The sequence below is a fragment of the Diorhabda sublineata genome, chromosome 7 (genome assembly GCF_026230105.1).
Source record: "Diorhabda sublineata isolate icDioSubl1.1 chromosome 7, icDioSubl1.1, whole genome shotgun sequence".
Taxonomy (NCBI): Eukaryota; Metazoa; Arthropoda; class Insecta; order Coleoptera; family Chrysomelidae; genus Diorhabda; species Diorhabda sublineata.
The window spans coordinates 26,981,756-27,006,284 of record NC_079480.1 but is presented as its reverse complement, the minus strand read 5'-3'; the positions used below and the strand labels follow the sequence as shown (position 1 = coordinate 27,006,284).

Here is a 24,529-nt window from a genome sequence, read left to right as displayed (position 1 = left end):
CCATTTTTTGTTATTACCCTTGCACTACAAGTTAGCATAGTCATTTTTACCAATCATATCAACTTTTGGGGTACTTGTAGTTTTTCTATGTCCTTTATATTTGTCCTACTTTTCAGACTGTCACATGCTTGTTTGATGTCGATGAATAGCATTTGAATACTAATACTAATACTAATATTGTCCTCATACCTTTTTGAGATCACTTGTTTTATAGTATGTATCACATCTACTGTTGATTTTCCTTGTCTAAAACCTTTTTGATATTCCCTTATATCTTTTCTATTTTGTTTGTTAGGCATTTTATTATCTTTGTGCTCTTGTTTCTTATTTTTCTATATATATCGTAATCATCTTGTTTCATAGTTAGTAGCCATTTTAACCTAACTCTTTTTGCCTCTCTCTTAGTTATTTTACTATTACATTATTACATTAATATTATTTTTTATAATTCTTCATAACACATTAACCTTGTATTGATTAATTTCTTTGTTTATTAAAAAGTTTGCTTATTGCTTTGCAGTAAGATTCTAGTGTTGTAATATTATCAGTCTGATCTTATTTATGTATTCTTATTTATTAGATTCCAAAGGAGATATCTGTGAGACTAAATTATACCAATATCACGCAAATGCAATGTAAAAACTGCTCTTATCAACTTCTTTAATAAATAATATAACTTCAGTATATAAATTTAATTTAGAAACATTCAGATTTTCAGCATGTAATTTGGACCTTAATTAGTTCTATTTTATTGTGCAATTAGAAAATATTAACAAATGTAATATATAAAATTTATCTAATAATAAAATTTATAATAGGTTCATAGATTTTCAGGAATTTAACTTCTTATGTTGAATTTTGAGAACATTTTTATAAGCTAATATGTATGTAATATAAAAAGATTGCAAACAATTTACTTTACATATTATGCAGTAATGGTAATTAAATGAAGAATTTGCTGAAATGCGAAAATAAGAAAACAACCTATACAATAATAAGTAGTTGTACAATTTAGTAATTAAAACTTACCTCCTTTGCATGGAGTTCTATGAGTGCTATGTTGAGCCCTATATCCTTTAATAATCTCATACTGACCGTTATCTCTTTTAATAGGAAAAGAAACTTCAATAATATGATCACATTGTTCCATAAAGGTTAAAATACCTTTTACTTTAGCTTTTCTTTGATCTAAGGTCAACTTAGATCCTTTTGCCTTTCCCAGATCTTCCACTAGTTTATCTTCTACTAGAACACATGCTTTGTGAAAGAAATATTCGACCATGTCGAAAAATCTGGGGTTTGGGTGAGTAGGCATATCCTTTAATCTATCTGGAATAACATGGTCTGCATAAGTTCTACCTTGAAGTTGACTACATGCAGCTGGTAGGGCTTTAAGTAATGTGCTTACTTCCACACTTCGCGATTTTAACGGAGCGATTTTCGTTATAAACTTTAAATTCATCATTTTGTTCGTCTGAATTTGGCTTAATAATACTTTGTTGTTTAATTCACAAAATACATAGAAACCTGAAAACCGGCGGTTTCTAGGACCTTTCGTTATGTAATTATTACAACCGTGCTAAATAAGACGAGTTTGCAATAACTCTACTACACCCACCACAACTCTACTATAGTATCTACACTATACACGATTGTAATACTTTAAAGTTTAGAATTAAACGTAAGAAGTGGAAGTGGGGTCGAAAGTTTGAATGGTGTGATCAAGCTGGTACCATTAACTACTTCAAATTACGATGTTACCCGATTGCCCAGTTCAGCGAAATGACAAAATATCTTTGGCAAGATAGCCAAAATATTTTACTTCACCTTTTCCAACTAGTATTTAATTGATTTTATAGTAGTATTACAAATAAAAATGGTGGGTTTATTTCACGGGAGCTAAACTACCTCACTCTATGGCCGCCAGGTCGGCCTTGTAATTAAGAGATGGTGTCAAATTGTGTTAACCTAACGATAATAGTTATTATTTCTATGAACAATGAATTGTTATGAATGAAAGTAATTGAATAAGAACAAATGATAATAGTTGTAAAAATTACATATATTGATATCTAGATATGATGATCTAGATATCTCTAGATAGCAGCGCCGTACCATAGCTATTTCCAACACTTATAATCCAGACAAGAGAACCAAGCCGATATATAGAAATTAGGCTTGGTTTCCAAAATGTATGTAAAACCGTTATAAGGATGAAAAGTAGAATGGTAATAGCTTTAGCTAACATTGAACTGGAAACCTCCAGTTCTAAACTTAGTAATGAAAATAGACATTTTACCCAATACCATTTCTCGTATTACCTCAATTCACTCATTATTCGAGCAAATTTATAAATAAAACGGGTTTGCGTATTATGTAAAAAAATTTTCTCTTGATTGATTGGAAACTCTCAAAACTTTATCTGAATGTCATTGTCGACATATTTCGCTTATTTTAAAAATTATTTATGATTTTCACAACTACTTTTTCTACATATCCAAAGAATCTACTTATTAATTTTGGGAATTCTGAGAAAATTTGATAATTTTTTTAATGTGAAAACTAATTTTTTTGGCGGCAATCGTCTAAGCAGATTTTTAGTACTTACACCAACGATCGGATAGCATCGGATAATAAAGATTGCAGCTATATTCACACTGCTAATTGAAATGTCACATATGACGAAACATGACGTGTAACTTCAACATGAACTAACCTTAAATTTTACAAAAATTTTGTTCTAAATTAACTGATTAAAAAAAGATGGATATTACACCATTATTTAAAGCATCAATTAAGACAGTACGTACTACGAATAAATCTCTTGGCATCAAAGATCAAAAATCTAATATTTTAAAAAATCATAAAGATGTTCACATTACAACTGCAAAAGATATAGTTAAAAAGATAGCACAATTGGAACAGTTTCTATTAGACAATAAAGCAGCATATTTAAACGTTATAAATTATTTATCCACAAATAAAACTATGACCGAAATAGACAGGCAGCAAGTAGATACCATGGCTGAAGAAATAATAAATAATTGCTGTGCATTAATAAATGATTATAAAAAGGAAATAAGTTCTATACCAAAAACTAATCAAAGGGAAGAACATTACCAAAACGTTATAGAGAGTTTAGAAAGATATTTAAAAAATGTTTCTAAAATTTACACAGAAGCAAAAGCAGTAAGAGTTAAAAGAGTTATAGAAACGCACAAGTTATCAAAATTAGAAATGAAACCAACCTATAAAAAAAAAGAAAATGACGATTTGACACAAAAAATTAATTCGGACATTCACAATGATGAACTTAAAATTAAAAAGGAATTGAGAGTTCCAAGTGTACCTGTTGATTATGACAATCAACTGTCTGCAGAAGAAATGCAAATGTTTGAAACAGAAAACGAGCTTCTTTATAATGAACTTAATAGCCTTTCAGGTAAATATTGAAATACAATTCTATGAGTTGAAATAATATGTTTCAATATTTGAAAACATTATAAGCAAATCATAAAATGTAGTGCTTATTATAAATTCTTTTAACTAATTTGATAATTTTTCACATACAGATTTTCACTCTTCGTATTCATTGGAGAAGGCCAGTTTCTATTCACAGTAAATGTTTTTCCAATCAACATAATTATATGAATTTCTTTACTTTATTATTTCTGTTTTTGTTATGTTTCTAAATCATTTTGATTTTTGGTCTCTTTTGATTTAAAATTAATTTTCTGATATTAATATTTTGATAAAGACCGTAACAGGTCAAAACGTCAAATTTTTATTGTTTTTACAACTAAAAACAATTAATGTTTAATCGGAGGAGATCAAAAATCAAGACAGTTTAGAAACATAAACATAAATTGTATATAGGTACTCCCAATGTTCATGTAACTTCCAGTTCTTCTCTTACAGTATTTCTTATCTATTTCTTGATTATTCCTAATATTTATCTCTTGTATTTCATTTTATACTCACTTATTCTATACTATTGAATATGAAGGTTTGATTTTATTTCTACTGCTTTAATTTGGACTTTTATTTCTATATCATTTGCACCTTATTATAAATCTAATGTCTTCTTCTCCATTATACTATAAAACATTTTGTGCAGTTTTGAAAATGTTTTATATGGTTTCCTTTAAATTCATATTTAACTAACTGATTCAAACGACTTTATATCACATAAGTAGGTTCACACCAGCAATGAAAATTTAGTGGTCCATAAAGACCACCTAAGTTATGATTTAGTGGTCCAAAAATATAACGTGGTAGAAAAAAGTAAAAAAATTAACATATGCATGCTACACACACTTTTATACATATTTTTATGGCATATGTAAATTCTTTTATGCAAAAACAGCACAGTAAATATAAAACATAGGTTTTTTTAAAAATATTTTGGGTGACAAATTTGTCGTCGATGTGTATGATTTTGGCGACATTTCTTGATGATTTGGTGACAATTGTCGCTATGTCCCCATGCTGGCGTGAACCCTACACATAAGAGAATTGTAGACTAGACTAGAATACAATTCTATAAGAGGTAAACCTTCCTATGCTTTAACCTCAAATCACTTGAGCACTATTAAACAAAATTTGATGTCTACAATTGTAATTTGAAAACTCGTGGACATAACCAGAAGATACATTGCTAGTACGCATATAATAGATAATAGTTATTGTACAATTTGAATTTTGATTTTGATTTTTCTCAAATATCTAATAACTATAGTAAAAAGTCACAGAAACAGAATAATAAAGGTACATTGGGTAACACTACCATGTTATTTTAAATAAAAAATGTGTCTGTAATGATATTCTGCTAGTGTTTATATAATGTTTTATCCCAAAATATCCAAAAAGACACATAGTATATTTACTTATTATCATGTTATAAGATATTGCAAAAATATATAAAACTTGCAGAGGTACTGACTGGCCTAGCTAGCTGATACTCGATCATTATTTTACTGGGATGTTATTTTAAACCTGTGATATCTCCCTAAGATTTTGCTGAAACAAAGTGATTAATTGTAAAGTTCAATTTGCAACATCCTGAATGTATACCACATAATGAAGAAATGATACAAATCTATGAGATAATAGCTTTTAGTGGAAGAAGTACATCAATAATATATCCAGGAAAGCTACAATATCCATCATGGTGTTCAATAAAACAGCAGCCAGAGGTGCAGATGTAATCCTCATGTACTATGATGAATGTACACTATAATAATTTCTTCACCATAAAAAGGGTTATACCTGAGTTTACTGCGGTCGCCTAGCTTTATAATATTGTAGCAATTAATATTTTTTCATATATGTAATAGCTTATTGACAATGTACTATTTTCAGACGAAGTTAAACAAATAGAAAGTAAAGTTGTCCATATAGCCGAATTACAAGAATTGTTTACTGAAAAAGTTTTACAACAACAGTCAGACATTGAAAGGATAGCAACAACTGTTGTAGGTTCAACTGAAAATATGAAAGAAGCCAATGAACAAATCCGCCAGGCTATACAGAGAAATGCTGGTCTTAGGGTATATGTATTATTCTTTTTGTTAGTAATGTCCTTTTCATTATTATTTTTGGATTGGTATAATGACTAGATAGTTTTTTAAGATTATTATATTTTTATTGATTTTATTTATAGTTTTGGGGAAATGAAGAAAAGTTTGTATGTATTGTTTAAATACTTTAAAAGTTTAATATATAAAAATAAAGTGAGTACTTTATTGAATCAAAAATTTGTGGGTATTTAATGAGATGAGCCCCATAATCTGGCTTCCTAGATTACCTTATCAACTCTGTCACAAAGGACAAAACCAGATCAGTTTCTTCTATTGGTAGTAGGATGTAGCAGTGATTGTAACAATAGATTTGAAGGATCTTCTAGTTAGCTATGTTGCTTGGTGCTATTCACTATGATTCCATTTTTTACGTATGAAATCTTGAGATCATTCTAAAAAATTTGATGTCACACATTCAGAAGATTGATGCTTATCAAATTCATCATTGTCAAAAATATCATCACTGTCTGGAGGTTTAGCACAATTTGAACTATCTGTAAGTGATTTTCTTTTCCTACTTATATTTTACTTCGAAATTATAATCTTATTTTAGTCTCCAAGGTGCTAATCTAGAAGTGAAGTCTTTTAATTTATAAATCCAGACGAGAGGATTATAATCTGTTTCAATTACAAATTTTTGGCCTTATAGATGTGTTAAGATTGTCTTGTAAATAATCAGTTGAAATTATTAAATTTCTTGCAATGCAGCATCAATACTTTTTTATGTTTTATCCAACTTGCTTATAACAACTACGGCCAACAAATTTACTATAATTAATTTTTAAATAATTTACTTTACATACTCTGTTTGTCTGTCTTGTCGGAATTTTACAGTCAATATTTACTTACTTTTATTAAATTTTACTTCTGATGGAAATTAATGGATCAAATGAGAAGTTAAAAAAATATCATTTAGTACTTAACTACTGTATTAAGACAGTTTTTACATTTCACTTACAGATGAGGCAGTAGTAATTTATATGATTAAAATTGAATTAAGCCAATAAAAATGAGACGTCTTTTGCACCAGCCTCCATCCTCATCCCACGCAGGCCCGCCCGCTCTCACCAACGTCAAATTCCATTTAGTTATTCATTCAATGTAAAAATATGTTCATGTAAATTTCGAGAACTTTTAGCTTCATCTTCGTTGAATAATAAAAGGTATCTGCAAATGTTATAGTAGTACATAATAGGGAGGTCAGAAGTGCCATACTTATCAACTTGTAATTGTAATATGTATAAAATTAAGACTTAGTTTTTAACTTTCATATATTTTTATCTACTTTATAGAGTTATTACAAACCCAATTCATTTTTTGAGTTTTTGGGAACAGAAAGTCTGTTAAATAATTTGGATGGTTAACATACTTTAAAGTGCTTGTAGATCATAACCATAATGGAAAGCCAGGAGGTAATGAGGATTTGCACACTGCTTACATTACCACTATACCATAATTACACTGTCAAACACGCGTTTCGATAACCAAGTTATCGTTTTCATAGACTGAAGGTGAACTTTGAGGATGATAACCTGGTCACAGAAACGTCAAATAGTGTAATTGTGAGTGTTGGTATAGTTGTGGTGTTAATAGCGTCTTCTGTATGAAATTTTTGAAATAATTTTCTCTAATCCAAATATTTTTTCCCTCCTTAGTTGAGCAAATCACAAACTTGATGTTTGGTCAGTGTCTGTTGGCATCGTGAGGACAGTGAGTGTCAGAATTAGTCAATAATTAAAACTCGGTATACAGAAAAAATAAATTTATTCTTAATAAAAAACAAAAAGCATATAATCTTAAATAACTTTGTAATAAACAAATATTTTATATATAACATTAAACATACTTTTCTGACTAGTAGAAGCTTAACATTTAAAATCTAGAACTTAAAATCGTTTTCATACTGTACACGTATATTATAATCTAAGTTTAAGGTGAAAAATCACATAGTAAATACTTACGAGTAGCAAATGAACGTTTTCCCAAATTAACTCATATTCTTGCAAACATCTGTGTATTAAAAAAATAACAGAAAAACTTGAATACTTGCATTTTTATAAACAATAAAACAGTTCTGAACATAAAATTGAATGTTTCGATATAATTAAAATTTTTCAATTCTTATTTTGTGCCAGTAATAAATAAAGCAAAAAAAAAATATAAAAAATAAACTCCGTCAATTTCAAATTAATACCAAATACAGCTGCGTTATATCAATATTTGTGATTAAAAGTATGAAGTTATATGATGGAAAGAATATTCTTAACACTATACAACTTGGAACCCTGTCTAAAAATTAACGTCTCAAAATCTTTATCAAGATTAATTCCTATTCAGAATTCTAAAAGAAACATTCATTTTTCTTCATCAAGGTTAACATTTTAACAACCAAAAACAATACTTTTAATCTTAAGTAGCAAAAAAAACATCCACTTTGTCTAAACAGAGCATTTTTGTCACAGATTGATGGTATCTAAATCCTGAATAGGTGCTCTACTTCCGCTACTACTTCCTGTAAATAAATAAAAGAAAATTCTCAAAGATTTGATCTTTGTACTAATTAAAAAATGTTATGCCCTCCCAAATTATAAGTTAATGTATTATGGTGAATTTTAAAAACGAAAGTTTGAGATTGATAGGCATGTCCATGTATATGATAGGTTCATGTAGAGATCGTTCGAAATCTAAATACAAAAATCCAAAAGTGTGATATTTCACACTCTCCTGCTATTTTGTTTTTTACAGTAAAATCCCAACTTTAATTAAGTTTTGTTTTTGTGTCCAAAATTACCTTATTTAAGTGCTACAGATTTAACCTGACTTAGATTTAGATCATATTATGTATCATATACAAATAAAACAACAATGCAAACACGAAGTAATTGAAAAGGACCCATAGCATCCTTGATCTGTTTTGATATCATGAAGTTGAATGTAGGAATTTACAAAAATCGGTATATTGACCAATCTGGATATTAATACCCCAATTAATTAATACCAATAAATTTATCTTTATATATACATAACTATTATTTAAGGCAGCGAAATTCAATCGACGCCACAGGAACACAGTAATCCCAATCTGCTCAGACAGTAGAGCTGCCGAAAAGGTGTGCTCTAGACTAGTGCTGGAGTGCACAAGAGTCCTACAGAATTTGATGACTGCAAGATCCAGCTCATTTGGGTGTCCGGTCATTTGAGCAACGACGAGGCGGACTCACTCGCCTGACTGGGATTGGCAAACTCACCAACAGGCCCAGAACCCATCCTTGCTGTGGCTAAACGTTGTTGTCGCGTCTCTCAACGGTCTGGTATGAGAGAAGCGAAGGCACATATAGATGGACAATTGCTCCCAACTAAACAGGCGCGAAATCAGGCTAGTGACCTGACACTGCCATCTCATGGGCATCACGGATGCTCCGGAGTGCCGTTGGTGCATCGGGGAGGACGAAACAACAATGTCATCTGTGAGTGTCTTGCACTCACACGAGCGCGGTTTAAACATTTGAGCAAGCCAATAACATCAATGGGTTGAAGCCAAAACCCCTGATTGCCTTCTCAAAGGACATCGGCCTTTGGTAACGTCATGTGGGGCACGACAGGCCTATCTGAATGCCTATGTGCTCAACGGCTCCTTGGCCGCCCACAATTAACTATGGACTATTATGTATAAAAGAATAGGAATTTTATTCTAACTTACCGTCAGATGGTGCAACAGCACTTCCACTTGAAGTATTCTTATGGTGATGATGATCGGTACCAGCAGATGTCATATTCAATTTATTGATAATATTCGGTATATTGAATTCGGGATTTGGTAACTTTCTCATTATTTTACCGGAAGTAATCAAACGTCCGAAACCTTCTTGATGAGCAAACGCATAACCAGAACGGATAGATCGTCTAACTCGTCTGGCAGATGGCGTTCTCAGTACATCTAAACTTTGTCTTGATCTTACCTGGAACACAAAAAATTCAAAATGGTAGAAGAAAAATCTTCAATGAGTTTAAAGTTTTTGTGGCTTTCAGTCCAATAACTGATATTTAGAGGATACTTGTTTTTAGTGTCTACAGCGGTTAATTCAAACACACACACAAACTGCTAATTTTTCTAAAATTTATTATCTCTATAAAGAAATGACTTTATTTAATATTTAAATATTACCTGCGCCATTCGCTGTTTCAACCGGACTCTGTCAGATAGTGTTGGAAATACATCTACGAAATAGAATCTCCACGCTAGTACTGGCATTATAGAGATGATCACTACAAGGACGGTTGTAAACCAAAAATTCAACTCCGACATCGCCTTAATTAATGATCCGACATAAGGACCGTGACATAGATAGTTATAAAAATTGTCAGCTATAAAATAAAATGCCAGAGAGCCCCAAATCATGATGTGGTTAAATACTGTCCAGTACATTGTATCTAATGCGATCTGAAATAAATAATTGTAGAAATTAGGAACAGAAACTCTCTTCAATTGAGCTTTGTCTCATTTTTTGTCAAATAATTGCGAAACTAGAAATCTCACTTTCATATCTTGACTAGACTTACCTGTGCAGTATTAACAATAACTAAAATAGCTGCAGTCACACTACAAAATAGCATGTAATCAGATAATCCATGACCATCTCTACCGACTGCGTCATAGTAAGTACCTGAAATTATATCGATTAAGAATTAATTTGAAAAAATACATTGCAATAAAAATATCAAGTACTAGTTGTAGCCCAGGGTTGTTTTCTATTCAGAATATGTATGCTGTAACAACGGATGGTAATTTTTTCAGATCAATATCATTGAAAGTTGCTGCCGATATTAATAAACTAGTTGAATATGAAATTGTTAGCAAATAAGATTATTTTTGATAAAACACAAGATATACTTGTCAATAGAAAATAATTGAAGTGTCACCCAATAAAAAATCATATACCGTGATGGTATACCTATGCCTTTAATATGTGTATGGACCAAAAATCAAAACTAAATCAGTAGGAACCCATCCTAGCACTTTCTGTCAATTGGTAGGTGTGCACAAGATAAACTTAACTTACACTCAATTACATTTCATCTGTTTTCGCTTATTTCATGGTTCATACTTTTTACTTAAAAGCACCCAGTTATTTTAGAACGTACTTTAGGCATTATTTTTGATTTGCTTATATTTTTTATTGTTGCGTTTCTTTCTTATACTTATACTTACCAAAAGAAACGAAGAAAAGCACCATTGAAACTAAACACCCTTGGAGAGCGCTTCTGAAAAATTCTTTTTTGTTAAAGAACAAATTATAATGACCAGGTTTATACAATTGCGGATAGAGTACACTGTTCTTATCATTTACGTCTTGATCGAATATCCCAACTCCAAGAACCGGTAATGACGTATAGAAAAGGTTGTAGATAGATATATACATTGGATCAAAAACTGTCTGAAAAATAAATTATACATTAAATTTCAACACAAAAAATACCATTCATATTTCTATTGAAAATAAAGATAAAACCCTTATTGACGTGGGCATATCATCAGATTGAACAAGCAAAAAAGTGATGGAAGTAGAAAGTTCTATCAAGAGAAGAAGAGGTAGACTGAGAGGGAAATGGACAAACAAAATAAGGGAGATAGAAGATAAGAAAGAAAAAACCCTAATTCAACAAAAAACATTAGCAGGATACAGGAGAGACTGGAAACAGTGGGTACAAGAAGAGCCAAAACGCTCCAACACCTGAAAAGATAAAAGGAGAAAATATGTATCTATTGAAATAGCTTGCGTCAAGTGCACTTGTTTGTAAATTCTTGTACACATTTATCTAACTTGGTAATCGACGTATAGAATCACTACATTGTTTTTATTATTTGTACCCGTTCAATAATTTTAATGACTGGTGAAGTTTTTGGAATAATATTTTGTACTAGCAAGTCCATTCCCATATTCAAGATAGGTACAAGAGTCGTTTTGACTTAACAACCACACTGCACTTATACATGACAAGATACTCTACATTTCATTGTTCTGCCTCTAAAATACATAGATCCTTCCAAAAGAGGCTATTTTTCTGGGACTTTTGTGTCCCACTTTCCAAGATATTAGTACTACTCCTTCAAGGTACTTTAGTCTTTCAGTGAAATGGGCAGGACACTTTTCCCATTTCCCCTACCGCTTCCTTGGCTTGCTCGCAGAATCAGCAGTAGTCGTTTTCTATCATGCCTATCGTCTTATGGTGATATTTGACAGGGCAGTGACCTGTCAGAAAATCGACCACAAGTTTGATGTCGTTTCTGGTAATCACGAGGAGTTCTTTAGACTCAATAGATGATATGATTATGAATTTTTTGGAATGTCTTAAACTTGGGAGTTTTTAGGATAAGAGCCACAGTAGGGATCTTATCCTAAGTATGGAGTCCTTCTTTTTTATAAAGTTTCCTGGTACTTTGTTTATATTAGCTAGTGCTTTTAGACTTTGCTTGCACTCCCACATCAGTTTTGATGAGCACTCAATAGCATTCAGGATTTCATTTCTGAGAGAATGTGAATGTGCTTTTTAGAGAAGTTTCTATCCAAACACTCCTGACAACATTAGTTTATTGCTAGCAACACTACCTGGAAAATTGTGAGATTTTCTTAAAGATATTTCACATTTTATCCCACAAATACACAATCAAGCTCCTTGCGCTAGCTTCGAACCTTCTGTGTACCAGAAAGATACATGCAGAAGATCTTTATTGACCCATTATTGGCGGTCATTAATTATCACTTCGAATGTGATATCTTTGTTCATCATGCTGTGCATTTTATCCAATGGTAACCTGTCAGATTTCCTGGTTTCAATTTTAGAGTCTTGATTAGCCTGTGGGTGTCGCTAAATACCTTTTTCTTCACTAGGAGGTGAAAAAATGTAGTTAACTTTTTCAGAGAGTGCTTAATACATCTGTAGATCTCTTTTTACATCTAGATAATGTATTGAATCCCTAGTAAGTGGTGTGTATCTAGAAAGTCTTCAATCTAACCCATTTAAATTTATATGATTTGAAGAAATATCATTGGAAAAGTAACAAAAATCTCCAAGATAACCGAATGATTATACAAATAAACAAACCTAACCAACACTCACAATTAGTGGTGGTGTAAAAAGTGTGTTCAGTGTAAAGATCACCAACTGTTCCAGAAATTTCAACTTAAATAAACAAACTGGTGGGAAATTCAAATAAAGTATTTGTTCTTCAGGTTACTAGAGAGATGTGTCAATTTATTTTTTGTATTGACCTATAGTCCCTATTAGCGGTATGTCTCCAGTGAGTCTTTATAGTATAGACAAAAGTAACTTTTTTAGGTTGTCATAAATAAAGTTCATGATTACAATTTTTTCTATTAATATCCGTAATTTTTGGACAAACAGTTACTTACCTGCGCACTGAATCCACAGAAGAATGCGTACCAAAAATGGCAGAGAGTGAATGCGAAGTTTTTGTTGAAAAAATACCTCAAGAAACTGCACATCCTGTAATATGACCACCTACCGTGAACCAATAACAATCTTTCTAAAAATCGAAATTGTGCTATCGAATAATCCGAAGCTAGTACGGCTTGCATGCCTTCCTGTCCTGATATTCCGACACCAATATGTGCAGCTAAAAAAATATTGACAATATGATTATACAAAAAAGGGATAATCTTACCTTTGATCATCGATACATCATTGGCGCCATCGCCTATAGCTAATGTAACCGCTTGTTTACTCTTCTTTACTAATTCTACTACCAAAGCCTTCTGTAACGGCGTTACTCTACAACATATTACCGATTTACATTGCATTACAACTTCTAAGAATAAGCGCTCCATTTGGGGATGTAAACAGTGCACTAAAGAGTGACCATTGATAACTATTGCAAAACCTCCAGATGTTTCTTCATGTGTTGTTGATTCTTCGATACCGCTATGATATGCTAGCTCAGTGCTGTAAAATAATGTGAATTGTTCTTTTTATTTTTCATGTTGGCATTAATTCAATACTAAGTCATTTTTTTAATATGGTTTTTGATGTTTCACATTGTCATATAGTTTTCCAGTTATATATTGTTCTAGAGAAACCTAATTCAAATTCAAATTTTTTTAATCAGCCGTCCATATGTAAAAATGAATAGTATAGGTATTTTCAATGACTCCACTGGATTATTGCAATAGTGATAATTATAGACCACCATAAACTATGTTCAGGTATGATTAATCGGAGAATCTTTAACCAATAGTTGTAGTATTAAAACGGTTTAGATTGAGTTCCGCAGTTGAAACATTCAATCTGTGAAATTGAACAAACATTTATTCACTTGAAATTGTCTTAGAAAATCACTCGATGTCATTTGACTTGATAAATACAAAATTATACATATATTAAAAGGAAAGTTTGTAAACAGAGCTTTATAAAATAATACAGCGAAATACACCCCGAATTTACTACAGACTCACCATTAGATGATAGGACGCCGGTCGAGGTTTCTTTGACATCTAGCATTTCCAGGAAACACAAATTTACTATTTGGAGTAATTATTCTAATAAAATTTTTCAACTAGTGACATTCATATAGCAACAGTTCAAAATGATAACCAATGAATCTAGAAGAAGGATTAGTGGTCGAAAACTGAACAAACAACAATCAGGAAAAAATGAACAAGATTCAAAGGCTAATTTCTCTAGGTATTATAGGGGCAACGTGAACCTGCCCCACCACAGCCGTAGAAGCGCTGGTAAATCTGCCTCCATATAGTGAAGAAAGGCATTTAGCGACGCCCACGGGCTAATCCAGATGGTGAAACTAAAACCAGTAAATCTGATAGGTCGCCTAAGGATTCTAGAGCTGTTAAAAGCTAGAGACCAGTGACAAACCAATGGACCAGATGATAACATGTTGGACAAAGATATCCCATTCGAAGTGGTAATTAACAACCGCTAATCACGGCTCATTAAAAATCTGGTACACAGACGGTTCGAAGCTAGCGCGAGGAGCTGGATTGGGCATTTATGGACCTCTAGTAGCATCACACCCCATTTTCAGGTAGTGTTGCTAGCAATAAACAAATGTGTTCATGAGTGTTTTGGATAGAAACCTCTCTAAAAAGCACATATACATTATCTCAGATAGCCAAGCGACCTTAAAGGTCCTGAAAGCTATTGACTGCTCGTCAAAAATAGTGTGGGAATGTAAAGAAACTCTAGAAGCACTAGCTAACAAAGAAATAAGGAAGCAGACAGCTTTGCTAAAAAGAGGCTACGACTCCATACCTAGGACCAATCCTACTGTGATCTCATGAGATGCCACATCAAAAACTAACCGAATGGATGGCTAAAAATCAGTTGGAGTCTTACAAAAGAAACAGCAGAGCATCTAGTCTGTGAATGTCCTGCCCATTTCGGGGAGAGGCTCAAGTAAGGAGTGTACATATTTCAAAAGCAGAATATTGAGATGTAGAGTTGTACAAAATATCTTCTAGGTATAGATGCAGAGTGGCTGTAAAGCCGAAACGACTCGATAAAACAACCCACAATCTAGCCCAAGAAAATACCAAAACTACCGCTGCGAGAACAAATCAAAAATCGGAGACTGGAATAAGAAAATTTGTACATTATTTTAAAAATAGAAAGGTTTCTCATTACCAGGATAAATACGTTGCATAAACAACGTAGAACTAATTTATGGCGGGCTAATAGAATCATTCGTTGGAGACACCGAAGAAAAGACCTATGTTCCACAGAAATTTCATAGTGAACCCAAGGAGAAAACCAAAAATTGTCAGAGATAACACAAATATCAAATGCCTTACAAGAATTTTTAATATCACTATCATATATAAGATTCTTTTAAGACGTTATAAACATTAGATATACATTATTTATACAATAAGCTGACCATATTAGAGAGCAGGTAGATAATGTGTAACAAACACGTGTCTATCTAATTAGTGTGCTATTTATGTATTTTCAAAAAGTTGGTAGTTTTTACACCACTATCATGATTAATTCAATACGTCTCGTATTTATATATATATTTATGATTAAATTTGAAAAATTGATTAGAAATCAAGAATAAATTATAAAATGTATTATCGAATTCTACTTACAATACTTGTATTTAAGCTTCTATTTACCAGAAAATATGCAAAATACTTTTTTATGTATATCAGGAAATAGTTCCAAATATTCTTTATATTTTGTGTGTATCTCATCCACAAATATTCGAAAGCAAAATACATTAATAAAGATATTTAAGGAACGCTTATTTAAAACTTGAGGCCTAGTTAAATTGATGAGTAATGGCGCCAAATTCGCGAGAATTGAGAAAAAATTTAAATTATAACTATACTGTAAAGTGTTCAATGGTAAAGAAATAGAAGAAGTCCTTCTCACGATGTCTTCTTGAGTATTTCATTAATTTGACAAATAGAATAGTATTTCATTAATTTGACAAACTCATCAATAGGGAAATTACGGAGTTTCCGCTCAAGTTCACAGTACTTGGGAAAATTCTTCATTATTCTATGTAAACATTTTTCTTGATGTAATTCTTGGAATGTAACCAACTAGAAATAAAAATATTCCAGTCGTATAGGAGTGAGTTACATTAAAAAGATAAGAATTTTTCTCTTAATGAAGTTTCTTTTTTATAATATCGAAAATTCTTATCAATTCATTTATTTAGTATTGAACATTTTCTTTTGCATGCATAGCAAGTGTAATACATGCAATTGTCATAATATTTATATATCTGTTAATGAATATCAAATACATATTTTTAAATTACGTCTGTACGTATAACAAGGAAACTGTCTTAATACCGAAGATTAATCATTTATCGCCAAATGATCAATTGTCAATAGATTTTTTGGCCACACTACAGCTTTAGATGCACTGATAAATCTGCCACTTATAGTAAAAAAAGGCATTAGCGGCGTCCACAGGTTAATCCAGAGAGAAAAATTGAAGTCAGGGAATATGAGAAGTCACCTAAGGATTCTAGGAATCGATAAAGTTAGAAAGTAGTGACAAACCAATGGAACAAATGCTTAGTATGATGGACATCCCATTCGAAGTGGTAATCAATGACCCCTAATCATGGGTAAATAAAGATCTTCCGTAATCTGGAAATGCATCTCCCTGTAATATAGATAGTTTGAGTTCCATACCACTGGGAGAACTACTCACTATTTTTCAGGTAGTTACTAGCAACAAACATATGTGCTCAGGAGTTTTTGAACGGAAACCCTGCTAGAAAGCACGTTTACATCCTCTTCAATAGCCAAGCGGCCTTGAAGGCTATTGAGCATGACTAAGCTAACATAGGAAGTGTAAACAACTGTTAAAGCACTAGCTGATAAAAATAAAATAACCCTAATTTGACTACCAGGGCATTAGAGTATACCAGGCAATACGGAAGCAGATTCAATTTTTTAACCAGAGCCTTACTGTCACCTCATAATATATCACATCAACAATGAACTGAATGGACGGCAAAACTATCAGATGGGGTTTTATTGGAGAAACAATCCAGGTCCAAGACAAACCAAAAGATTCATAACAATATCAGCTAGAAGTCTGAAGAACTTCTCGTGATGACCAGAGACGACATGAAACTGGTAGTCGGTCTTCTGACAGGTCACTGCCCCAACAAATAGCACGATAGGCATAGCAGATAACGACAACAACTGCAGATTCTGTGAGCAAGCCATAGAGACAGAACAACATCTCTGATAATGTCCTGGCCATTTGAACAAAAAACTCAAGTACCAAATAGTGCTAACCTCATGGAAAGTGGGACAAAAATAACCTCCTTTAAGAAGGGTCTACAAATTTTGAAGTCAGATCAATGGATGCAGAGTCATGCACAAAATATCTTGTTATGTATAGGTGCAGAGCGGCTGGAAAGTCAAAAGGGCTCCCAAAACAATCTACAATTGGAAGTTGGTTAAATATTATTACAAAATGATATCAACACAGACAAATAGAGTGAGTTAAAGTGATTTAAAAAGAGCATGCATCCTAATCTAAAAATTCTACTAGATACCAATCGACCATTTCTCGTCTATAAAAGGTTTACCAACTTTTTGAAAACAATAATACAAAAAATAGGTTTTTACTCTATCTAAACTATACTAAAATCTCTAGCTAAATAGATACCCTTGTTAGTACGATTATAAAATTTAGCACCACAATCTCCAAATATTGAATAGTAACGGGATGTTTCATTCCATATATGTAATTTAAAAACATTTCATATTTTGTTGGAAAATTTTTGGCTGGAGATAAAACAAGTCCAAAATTCCAAAACTATAGAAAATTTTCTATAAGGTAATATATCTACTTTCTTCATGTGCCCTAAACCTATTAAAAAGGGACCATATGTCCTTGGTGATCTCTTCTTTCTTTTGCCTCTCCTATAGAATGGCGCGAATTTTGTCACATTTACCTCCTTTCTCCATTCCTTTCTGGGTACTTCAGGTCTTTGTTTACTTGAGCAGCCATTTTTGTGTCTACTCTCTATTGATCTGCAGTCCCAAAATCCACAAACTGGGAATAAGTGTCATTCTTAGTTCCTTTTGCATGGTGAATCAATCCGTTTTTTCTACCTTCTTATTTCTTTCAGCCTTTATTAATAAAACATTGTATTTTTTGTCATGTTATCTTTTTTATCTCCCCAATTTTTTACTGCCGATATTTTCGTTTAGTTGATTCTCTCTTCTAAAATCATGAAATTGGGACTGTAGATTGGAAAAAACACATAGAAGTTGCTCATTGGTATGTATCGAAGCCTTTTCCACATTCTACAAAATGTTTTTAAATTATATCCTAAATGATAAACATCTTGTAATTATTTATAAAAACGAGAACAGAAATTAAAGAAAGGAGACGAAGAGTGTACAAATAAAACCTGCCGATCCCGTCATCTCTACCTTGCTCTCGAATTTTCAGTGATTTGTGAAGAAATCTCATCGTCCCACCTGAATGTGACGACACTGACAGCAGGCGGATTGTTCTCTGATCGCAGGGTGGTTGGATTGTCCCCTATGGGATTCTCACAAGAATTTAATTGTCCGTTTCTCGTTTGAACGGTATTGGGACTTCGTGGTTGAAAAGTTTGGACGATTTTAACATTTTCTTTAAACTTGTATAGCTGCTGTTGAACTTCATCGAAACTTGATGCGTCCACGATGAATAAATCCACCAATTCGTCTGTCAAAAGTTGGCAAGAGTAACCGATGTTAATAGCAGTCTCTGTAAATACAAAAATTAATTCACTTTTTTATGACAAACAAAAATGAGGAATAACCCTACCCTGTTTATCACCTGTGAGTACCCATATTTTTATTCCGGCTAAAATGAGATTGGCTATCGTTTGGGGTACACCATCTTGTAATTTATCTTCTATTGCAGTTACCCCGACCAATTCCAAATCTTTTTCGATTTCTTCATAGAGAGCATCCAATTTTTCGTCTCTCTCTTCTAAAGAGATTGCCGCTTCTTGATGTCTTTGTTTCCAATTGTTGAAGAAAACTTCATCTAAATCACATGAAGCCAATACAAGGGTACGTAGACCTTCACCAGCAAATTTCTGTAAACAAATTAAACAATGAGTGTACCATAGTTGGAATCTTTCAATAGAGGGGTTCTTTTCAAAAGCGTGATAAGCCTTTGCACCGAGTCCAATTTGGTTTGGCGCGCAAAAACCGGCAAACTTTTTCTTTTTTTCAAAATATAAATCAGTAGTCGTCTAATATATAGCAGAGTTAGGATCAATGCTAGTCTCGTTAACAGTTATTCACAATCTTTCTAACTTTATTAAATGTGTAATCGCGACGTCAGTACTGTGAAAACTAGTAAGTCAAAACCTTTGTATTCGCCTCTTGGCAACAGTAGCATTGCCACATATTGCTCTACAAAGATCATTATATTTGTCATTTATGGGTCATCTATTTCATATTTTGAACCGTCAAATTTATGGAACACTTAGATTGAGAAATTATATTTGTGTATTGTTCTAGGCAGCTGTCCAGTTTATTATTTATATAAAGTATAACCACACCTGGGAGCTTATGACGTATGACGATCCATATTCTGGATTTTCTAAAACGACTGGGATTAACAGATCAACTGTAAAAACTGAGTATCCACAGTTCTACAATAAGAAAGGGGGGACACAATAGATCCTTTGGGTCGCAGTGTATATGATACCCCGATATCTACATATACAGTATAAATGGAAGCGTTTACTTTCTCTTACCTGACCCTTATTCCTAAACAGATGGTTTTACCCAAACCTATGAGATTAAACGTCTCTATCTGTCTAACTAGAGTGGTCCTTCAAGCAATATGATTGTGTGAACTACTAAAACAATGTAGAGAAACTCGCTCAAAGCAGAAAGCTTAAAGTTTTTATGGAACCAGCAAGTTATAGACTTCTGCTTCCCTACAGTTGATGTAGAATGAGGTCTTGAAATGTCATGTCATGTGTCAGTGTTCGTATGCATAATTATGGTTGAAAGAAGCAAAGGTTTTTCTACCAATCACTAACTGTTGATTTGAGGAAGTTTTGTCTTATGCCTGCCTTTCATTTTTCTAACTAAACTGAACTGCACAACACCGTGATAATTTCTTTAATTACACTGTTAGATTTATATTCATATTGGATTGGTTGTGATGGGAATTTGAAAAAAGGTGGGATAAATTGATATACCAAGAAGTCTTTGTTGATTAGTTAGAAAAAGAGCTAAAATATTGGGGATTGCAGCAAAATTGGAAATGATAATTCTCAAAATTAAAACCTCTAGGGAAATGTTCTTCCCATCATCAGGTAAAATTACAGTATAGAATGAAGGTGATGAGTTACAACAATAGAATTCAACTAATTTTATTCTATATTGAAATTTCCTGAAAAGAAAACTTCCTAAATGAAAATATTTGTTTTGAAGTGAATTCAAGTTAAATAAACTCACGTTAAGATGTTCTTGCGTTTTATGTTTAATTTCATCTTGGCCGTTTTTAAGTCTTTCATAGATGACGCTGTCTGCACCTTTACAGTACAATTTAAGTTTTCCGTCTTTCCTTAGGATAACGGACATTCGTTTTCTAACATTATTGAAATCCAAAATACACAGTAACTCGTAAACTTCTTTTATTCCCATTACTTCGATGGTGATACTGTTAGGAGACCTTTCTTTGAAGACGAAACCAAAATTTCTTGCCGCAGAAACTAGTGCCTCTTCATCAGGAGATTGTGCCTAAAAATAAACACAACCATCATCCAACTGTTTTAAAAATAAGGTACAATTACTAGAAGAAATTTTGCAAGACATTTCAAAAACTTCCAGACTAGGCAAATATTCAAAGTCCTTTATTTCTTTCACAGAACGTAACATCCAACTACAAAGCAACCCTGCATTAATATTAGTTTTATGTCAATAATATCTCCAATAACAAATCAACACGGAATTTTCACATCAGACTCAAGATAAAACAATTAGATATGAAAATTCTCTCACAAGCATTGATTTCTTTTTCTCACCTGATATTCCAATTTTCCATCGTTATTTTCAGACATAACGGTATGACACAAAGCCAATAATCTAAAAAAACTAAAAACGTCCCCGTCTTTTCTTCTGACGGCATCTAAGAGATGCTTATCATAAAATTTAAATTCCGTTTCGTAGTTTGGATTAAAAGAGAAATCTAAAGGTTCAGTATCGTCTGTAATTTCGATTACATCACCTGTCCTTTGATCGATAACATCTCCATATGATCGAGCTGCTATCGAACACTTATTAAACGTCATTATATTTTGTGTAAGCGTACCGGTTTTATCGGAGAAAATGTATTCTATTTGGCCTAAAAATCAAAATGAATAAAATTAGAGATTTTCGAGTCTTTAAGTTACAAGTTGTAAACATGAAAATAACAATTATACATCTCGTCAATGACTCCAAAAGTGGTAATTATAACCTGCCATAAACTACTGTTCTGATAACTATTTTTTACTAATTTTACCAGGGCATAAGCACCCTAAACACTTGAAATAAAAAAAAAGATTAATTAAACAGAATATCATTCAAGGCGTCAAACATATAAATACAGTCCACTAACCAAGTCAACTCAACCAAACGTAACGTCAATTGGTCTTTCATGAGTTTATGCCTCATATTTCGTAATGTAAGGTTTGGCATGCGTTTCCAAAACAGACCAGTTTCATCACAATTGAATGTATTTTTTTTGGCCATATCCTTCTTGAATTCCTGAAATTTGACACGAACCCTCTCAACTTCTTATTCATCTGAACTATCATACTGACCATGCATGACCGAATGTAATTCCAGATCTTCTCTGAAACTTTGTAAACTAGCCAAAGGTAGTTTTGAATTCTAGACTTTCCGATAACGAACCTGGAGTATGTTCTTTTAATTTCTCAAACTAAAAGCAAATTCTCAATTTTTTCTTTACTTCTCAAATGTAATTTTCGTTACTTCTTTAGGGCTAGAGTTTTCTTGACGACATCTTTCTTAGCTAGCATTGTGCCTATCTGTTCAAGCCCTACTGTCTAGGGATATCAATTTTTTTTGTACACTTTCTATTTCAGTTGTAATCTCTTGCTTGGTTATTTGGTGAACACAGTTCTTCGACTCTTCACTCTTTTTAGGTACCAAAATATTGTCAAAGTTTCAGGTTTTTTTTAAAGTCTTATAATACCTCGATAAACAATTGCAAACGAAATTCCAACATCATAAATAATTATTGTGTTACAGGTCTAAAAAATAGTTTGTAATGGCACCTACTCGTTGAATTTTATAAAAATCACCCCAATCGATATTTGCATTGTCTTGTTTTGATTTTTTTTTTCATTTATTACTTTGTAAGCTAATTTTGGTTTATTATATATTTATCACATTTCAGTGGTACTGCAATACTGATTGAGTAATGATGAAAGATTTAAAATTTAAGAGACCAAACCTAAACTCATCTTCATAGAGAATCACAGAATCACAGTAATGTCAAATTAATCTAGTGTAACCTTCGAATGATCTTTTGAATAATGAATATTAAGCATCACGTTACCAACTAGCAAGGGTGCTGCGTAATCATAAGTCCTACTAAAAAGTAGGATGACCTAGTTATGATTACCAAATATAATAATAGATATTAGTTAATAAATAGATAGATATCCAATAGCCTGACGAAGGTTCAGAGTTAAAACGATCTATTACTACTACTACCACTGGCACTATGGCCCTCAAAGAACCTTGGCCTTGGCCTCGCTCGACGTATCCACCCCCTCACATCTAGCTCCTGAAAATCCTCTTCAACATCATCCAGCCAACGTTTTCGCGGTCGCCCAAGTAGTTGCCGGCCCTTGAGCTTCTGCGCCACCCCCCCGTTCGTCAGGCAGACGGTCCAAGTGACCTAGCCATCTGAGTCTAGCCCTCCTGACTTCTGTCTGGGCTGGGGTCTTCATAGCTCGGCGTTTGTACGGTAGCGTTACACGCTTTGCTCAATGGTCCATATATTCGGTGTAAGATCTTTCGCTCCCACGTGTTGAGCAATCGCTTCACGAGGTTGTTCAACACCCAGGTCTATTACGATCTATTACATGCACATAAAACGACTAACGACTAAAAATGCTAGTTTATAGAGAGCAGTTATCACTAATAGTCATTGAAACTGAATTAAAATTAAAGATAGAATGTTTTTGGAAGTTATTTTTATCGAGATGAGGCCTTACCTAATTCTTCGTTAAGTGTCGTAGTTCTAGCTTTGGCATTGGTTCCCGTTTTGTCGTAGTACATTTGATCGTCCCAATTTATCAAAAAACTTTGAACAAATCTTATGACTTCGACGGAAACGTACAAAGAAATCGGCACTACCGTATTCAAGACGATAGCGTATGAGAAAAATACTAACAGAGCTATAATTGTGGCGCCACCTAACGGTTCCAAAGGCACCAACGTATCCCATGGCAGGTACGTTTGGAAGTACTGGCCGACGAGCGACTCCCATATACCACACGCCACCATACAGAAAAGGCACATGGACAATAAAAAAAATACTATCTGCAACATAAAAAAGATCATTTAAAATTAAAAGACTTTGGATTAACGTAGTACAAGCAATAGTCACAGCCCGCAATAAGTAGTTGAAATGATTTAGTGATCATTTACTCCGGATATCAATAAAATGATGTCTTTGAAATATCAACAATGTTAAAAGAAAGAGCTATTGCATTATGAGGAAACACAGATTTTGTAATTATAACTTTGTGTCACTTAGAACCTGAAAGATGTGAATTCATACAGATGATTTCAATGATCGGCAGATGATTTACTGTGAACTCAGGTTTGCGTCAGGGAGACGCACTAGCAACAACACTGTTTAATTTCTCACTGGAAGGCACCGCAAGGAGCATCCGAACGAATCCCGGAGGAAATATTTGCAATAGGCTCGCACAGCACCTTGTCTATGCAGATGATGTTAGCATCATGGGACGAACCACTTCGACTCTTTCAGGAATGGTTGAGGAGTTCGAGCAAGCAGCTAAAGCAAGAGGACTTAAATTCAATGCTTGGAGGATAATAATGTTGTCCCTGAAGAGAAAGCTGCAGTTATTGCGTTGATTTGAGAAGGCTTCTTGCAAGTATAGATGACTTGATTGTCGATACCTACAGAATTAAGAAAGTACTAATAGACAGGAAGATATCAAAGACTAAATCAAAGCCCTGGATGTATAACTGATGAAAATCACAGCTGATTTTTCAGACTTGAAGCACTAAGAAAAAATTTTTTTGAATCTACTTTCTTTAGATTTTATGCGGTGCAATCAACCATATATAAGCAATGGAACGATAACGATGCAACTTAGAGAATTCAATGTAAGCCTACAACTGTACCTCTATTAACCGCAGCACTGATTTTTC

General features: G+C 32.9%; 3 protein-coding genes across 10 annotated transcripts in view; 1 reads left to right on the top strand and 2 right to left on the bottom strand.

Annotated features, from left to right (window-relative positions):
- Positions 1-1,936, bottom strand: part of LOC130446509 (glutamate dehydrogenase, mitochondrial-like) — a 45,113-nt gene extending 43,177 nt beyond the window's left edge. The window contains exon 1 of one of the 2 annotated variants that reach the window (XM_056782818.1): positions 1,030-1,936. In XM_056782818.1, coding sequence (XP_056638796.1) covers positions 1,030-1,465 — 436 coding nt within the window. In that variant the 5' untranslated portion in view covers positions 1,466-1,936. The remainder of the gene's footprint in view (positions 1-1,029) is intronic. The other variant, XM_056782817.1, reaches the window with a different exon arrangement.
- Positions 1,937-2,659: 723 nt separating this feature from the next.
- Positions 2,660-7,278, top strand: LOC130446294 (syntaxin-18). Of its 2 annotated transcripts, XR_008910132.1 has the most exons (3): positions 2,666-3,442; positions 5,362-6,075; positions 6,133-6,293. XR_008910132.1 is itself a non-coding variant. In XM_056782452.1 (2 exons), exons 1-2 carry the CDS (start codon positions 2,764-2,766, stop codon positions 5,616-5,618), a joined length of 936 nt encoding a protein of 311 aa, XP_056638430.1. In that variant the 5' UTR covers positions 2,660-2,763; the 3' UTR covers positions 5,619-7,278. The 2 variants fall into 2 exon arrangements, 1 of the variants encoding a protein (XP_056638430.1); XM_056782452.1 differs by having other exon boundaries at positions 2,660-3,442; positions 5,362-7,278.
- Positions 7,279-7,326: 48 nt separating this feature from the next.
- LOC130446293 (probable phospholipid-transporting ATPase IM) overlaps positions 7,327-24,529 on the bottom strand; it is an 80,740-nt gene continuing 63,537 nt past the window's right edge. For 3 of the 6 annotated variants that reach the window (XM_056782448.1, XM_056782449.1, XM_056782446.1), the window contains 12 exons: positions 23,341-23,668; positions 21,136-21,455; positions 20,567-20,851; positions 18,909-19,185; positions 18,527-18,848; positions 13,264-13,541; positions 12,992-13,215; positions 10,789-11,014; positions 10,140-10,243; positions 9,745-10,020; positions 9,280-9,538; positions 7,327-8,091 (listed from right to left, as the gene is read on the bottom strand). In XM_056782448.1, coding sequence (XP_056638426.1) covers positions 8,036-8,091; positions 9,280-9,538; positions 9,745-10,020; positions 10,140-10,243; positions 10,789-11,014; positions 12,992-13,215; positions 13,264-13,541; positions 18,527-18,848; positions 18,909-19,185; positions 20,567-20,851; positions 21,136-21,455; positions 23,341-23,668 — 2,955 coding nt within the window. In that variant the 3' untranslated portion in view covers positions 7,327-8,035. The remainder of the gene's footprint in view (positions 8,092-9,279; positions 9,539-9,744; positions 10,021-10,139; positions 10,244-10,788; positions 11,015-12,991; positions 13,216-13,263; positions 13,542-18,526; positions 18,849-18,908; positions 19,186-20,566; positions 20,852-21,135; positions 21,456-23,340; positions 23,669-24,529) is intronic. The other 3 variants (XM_056782450.1, XM_056782451.1, XM_056782447.1) reach the window with 1 other exon arrangement.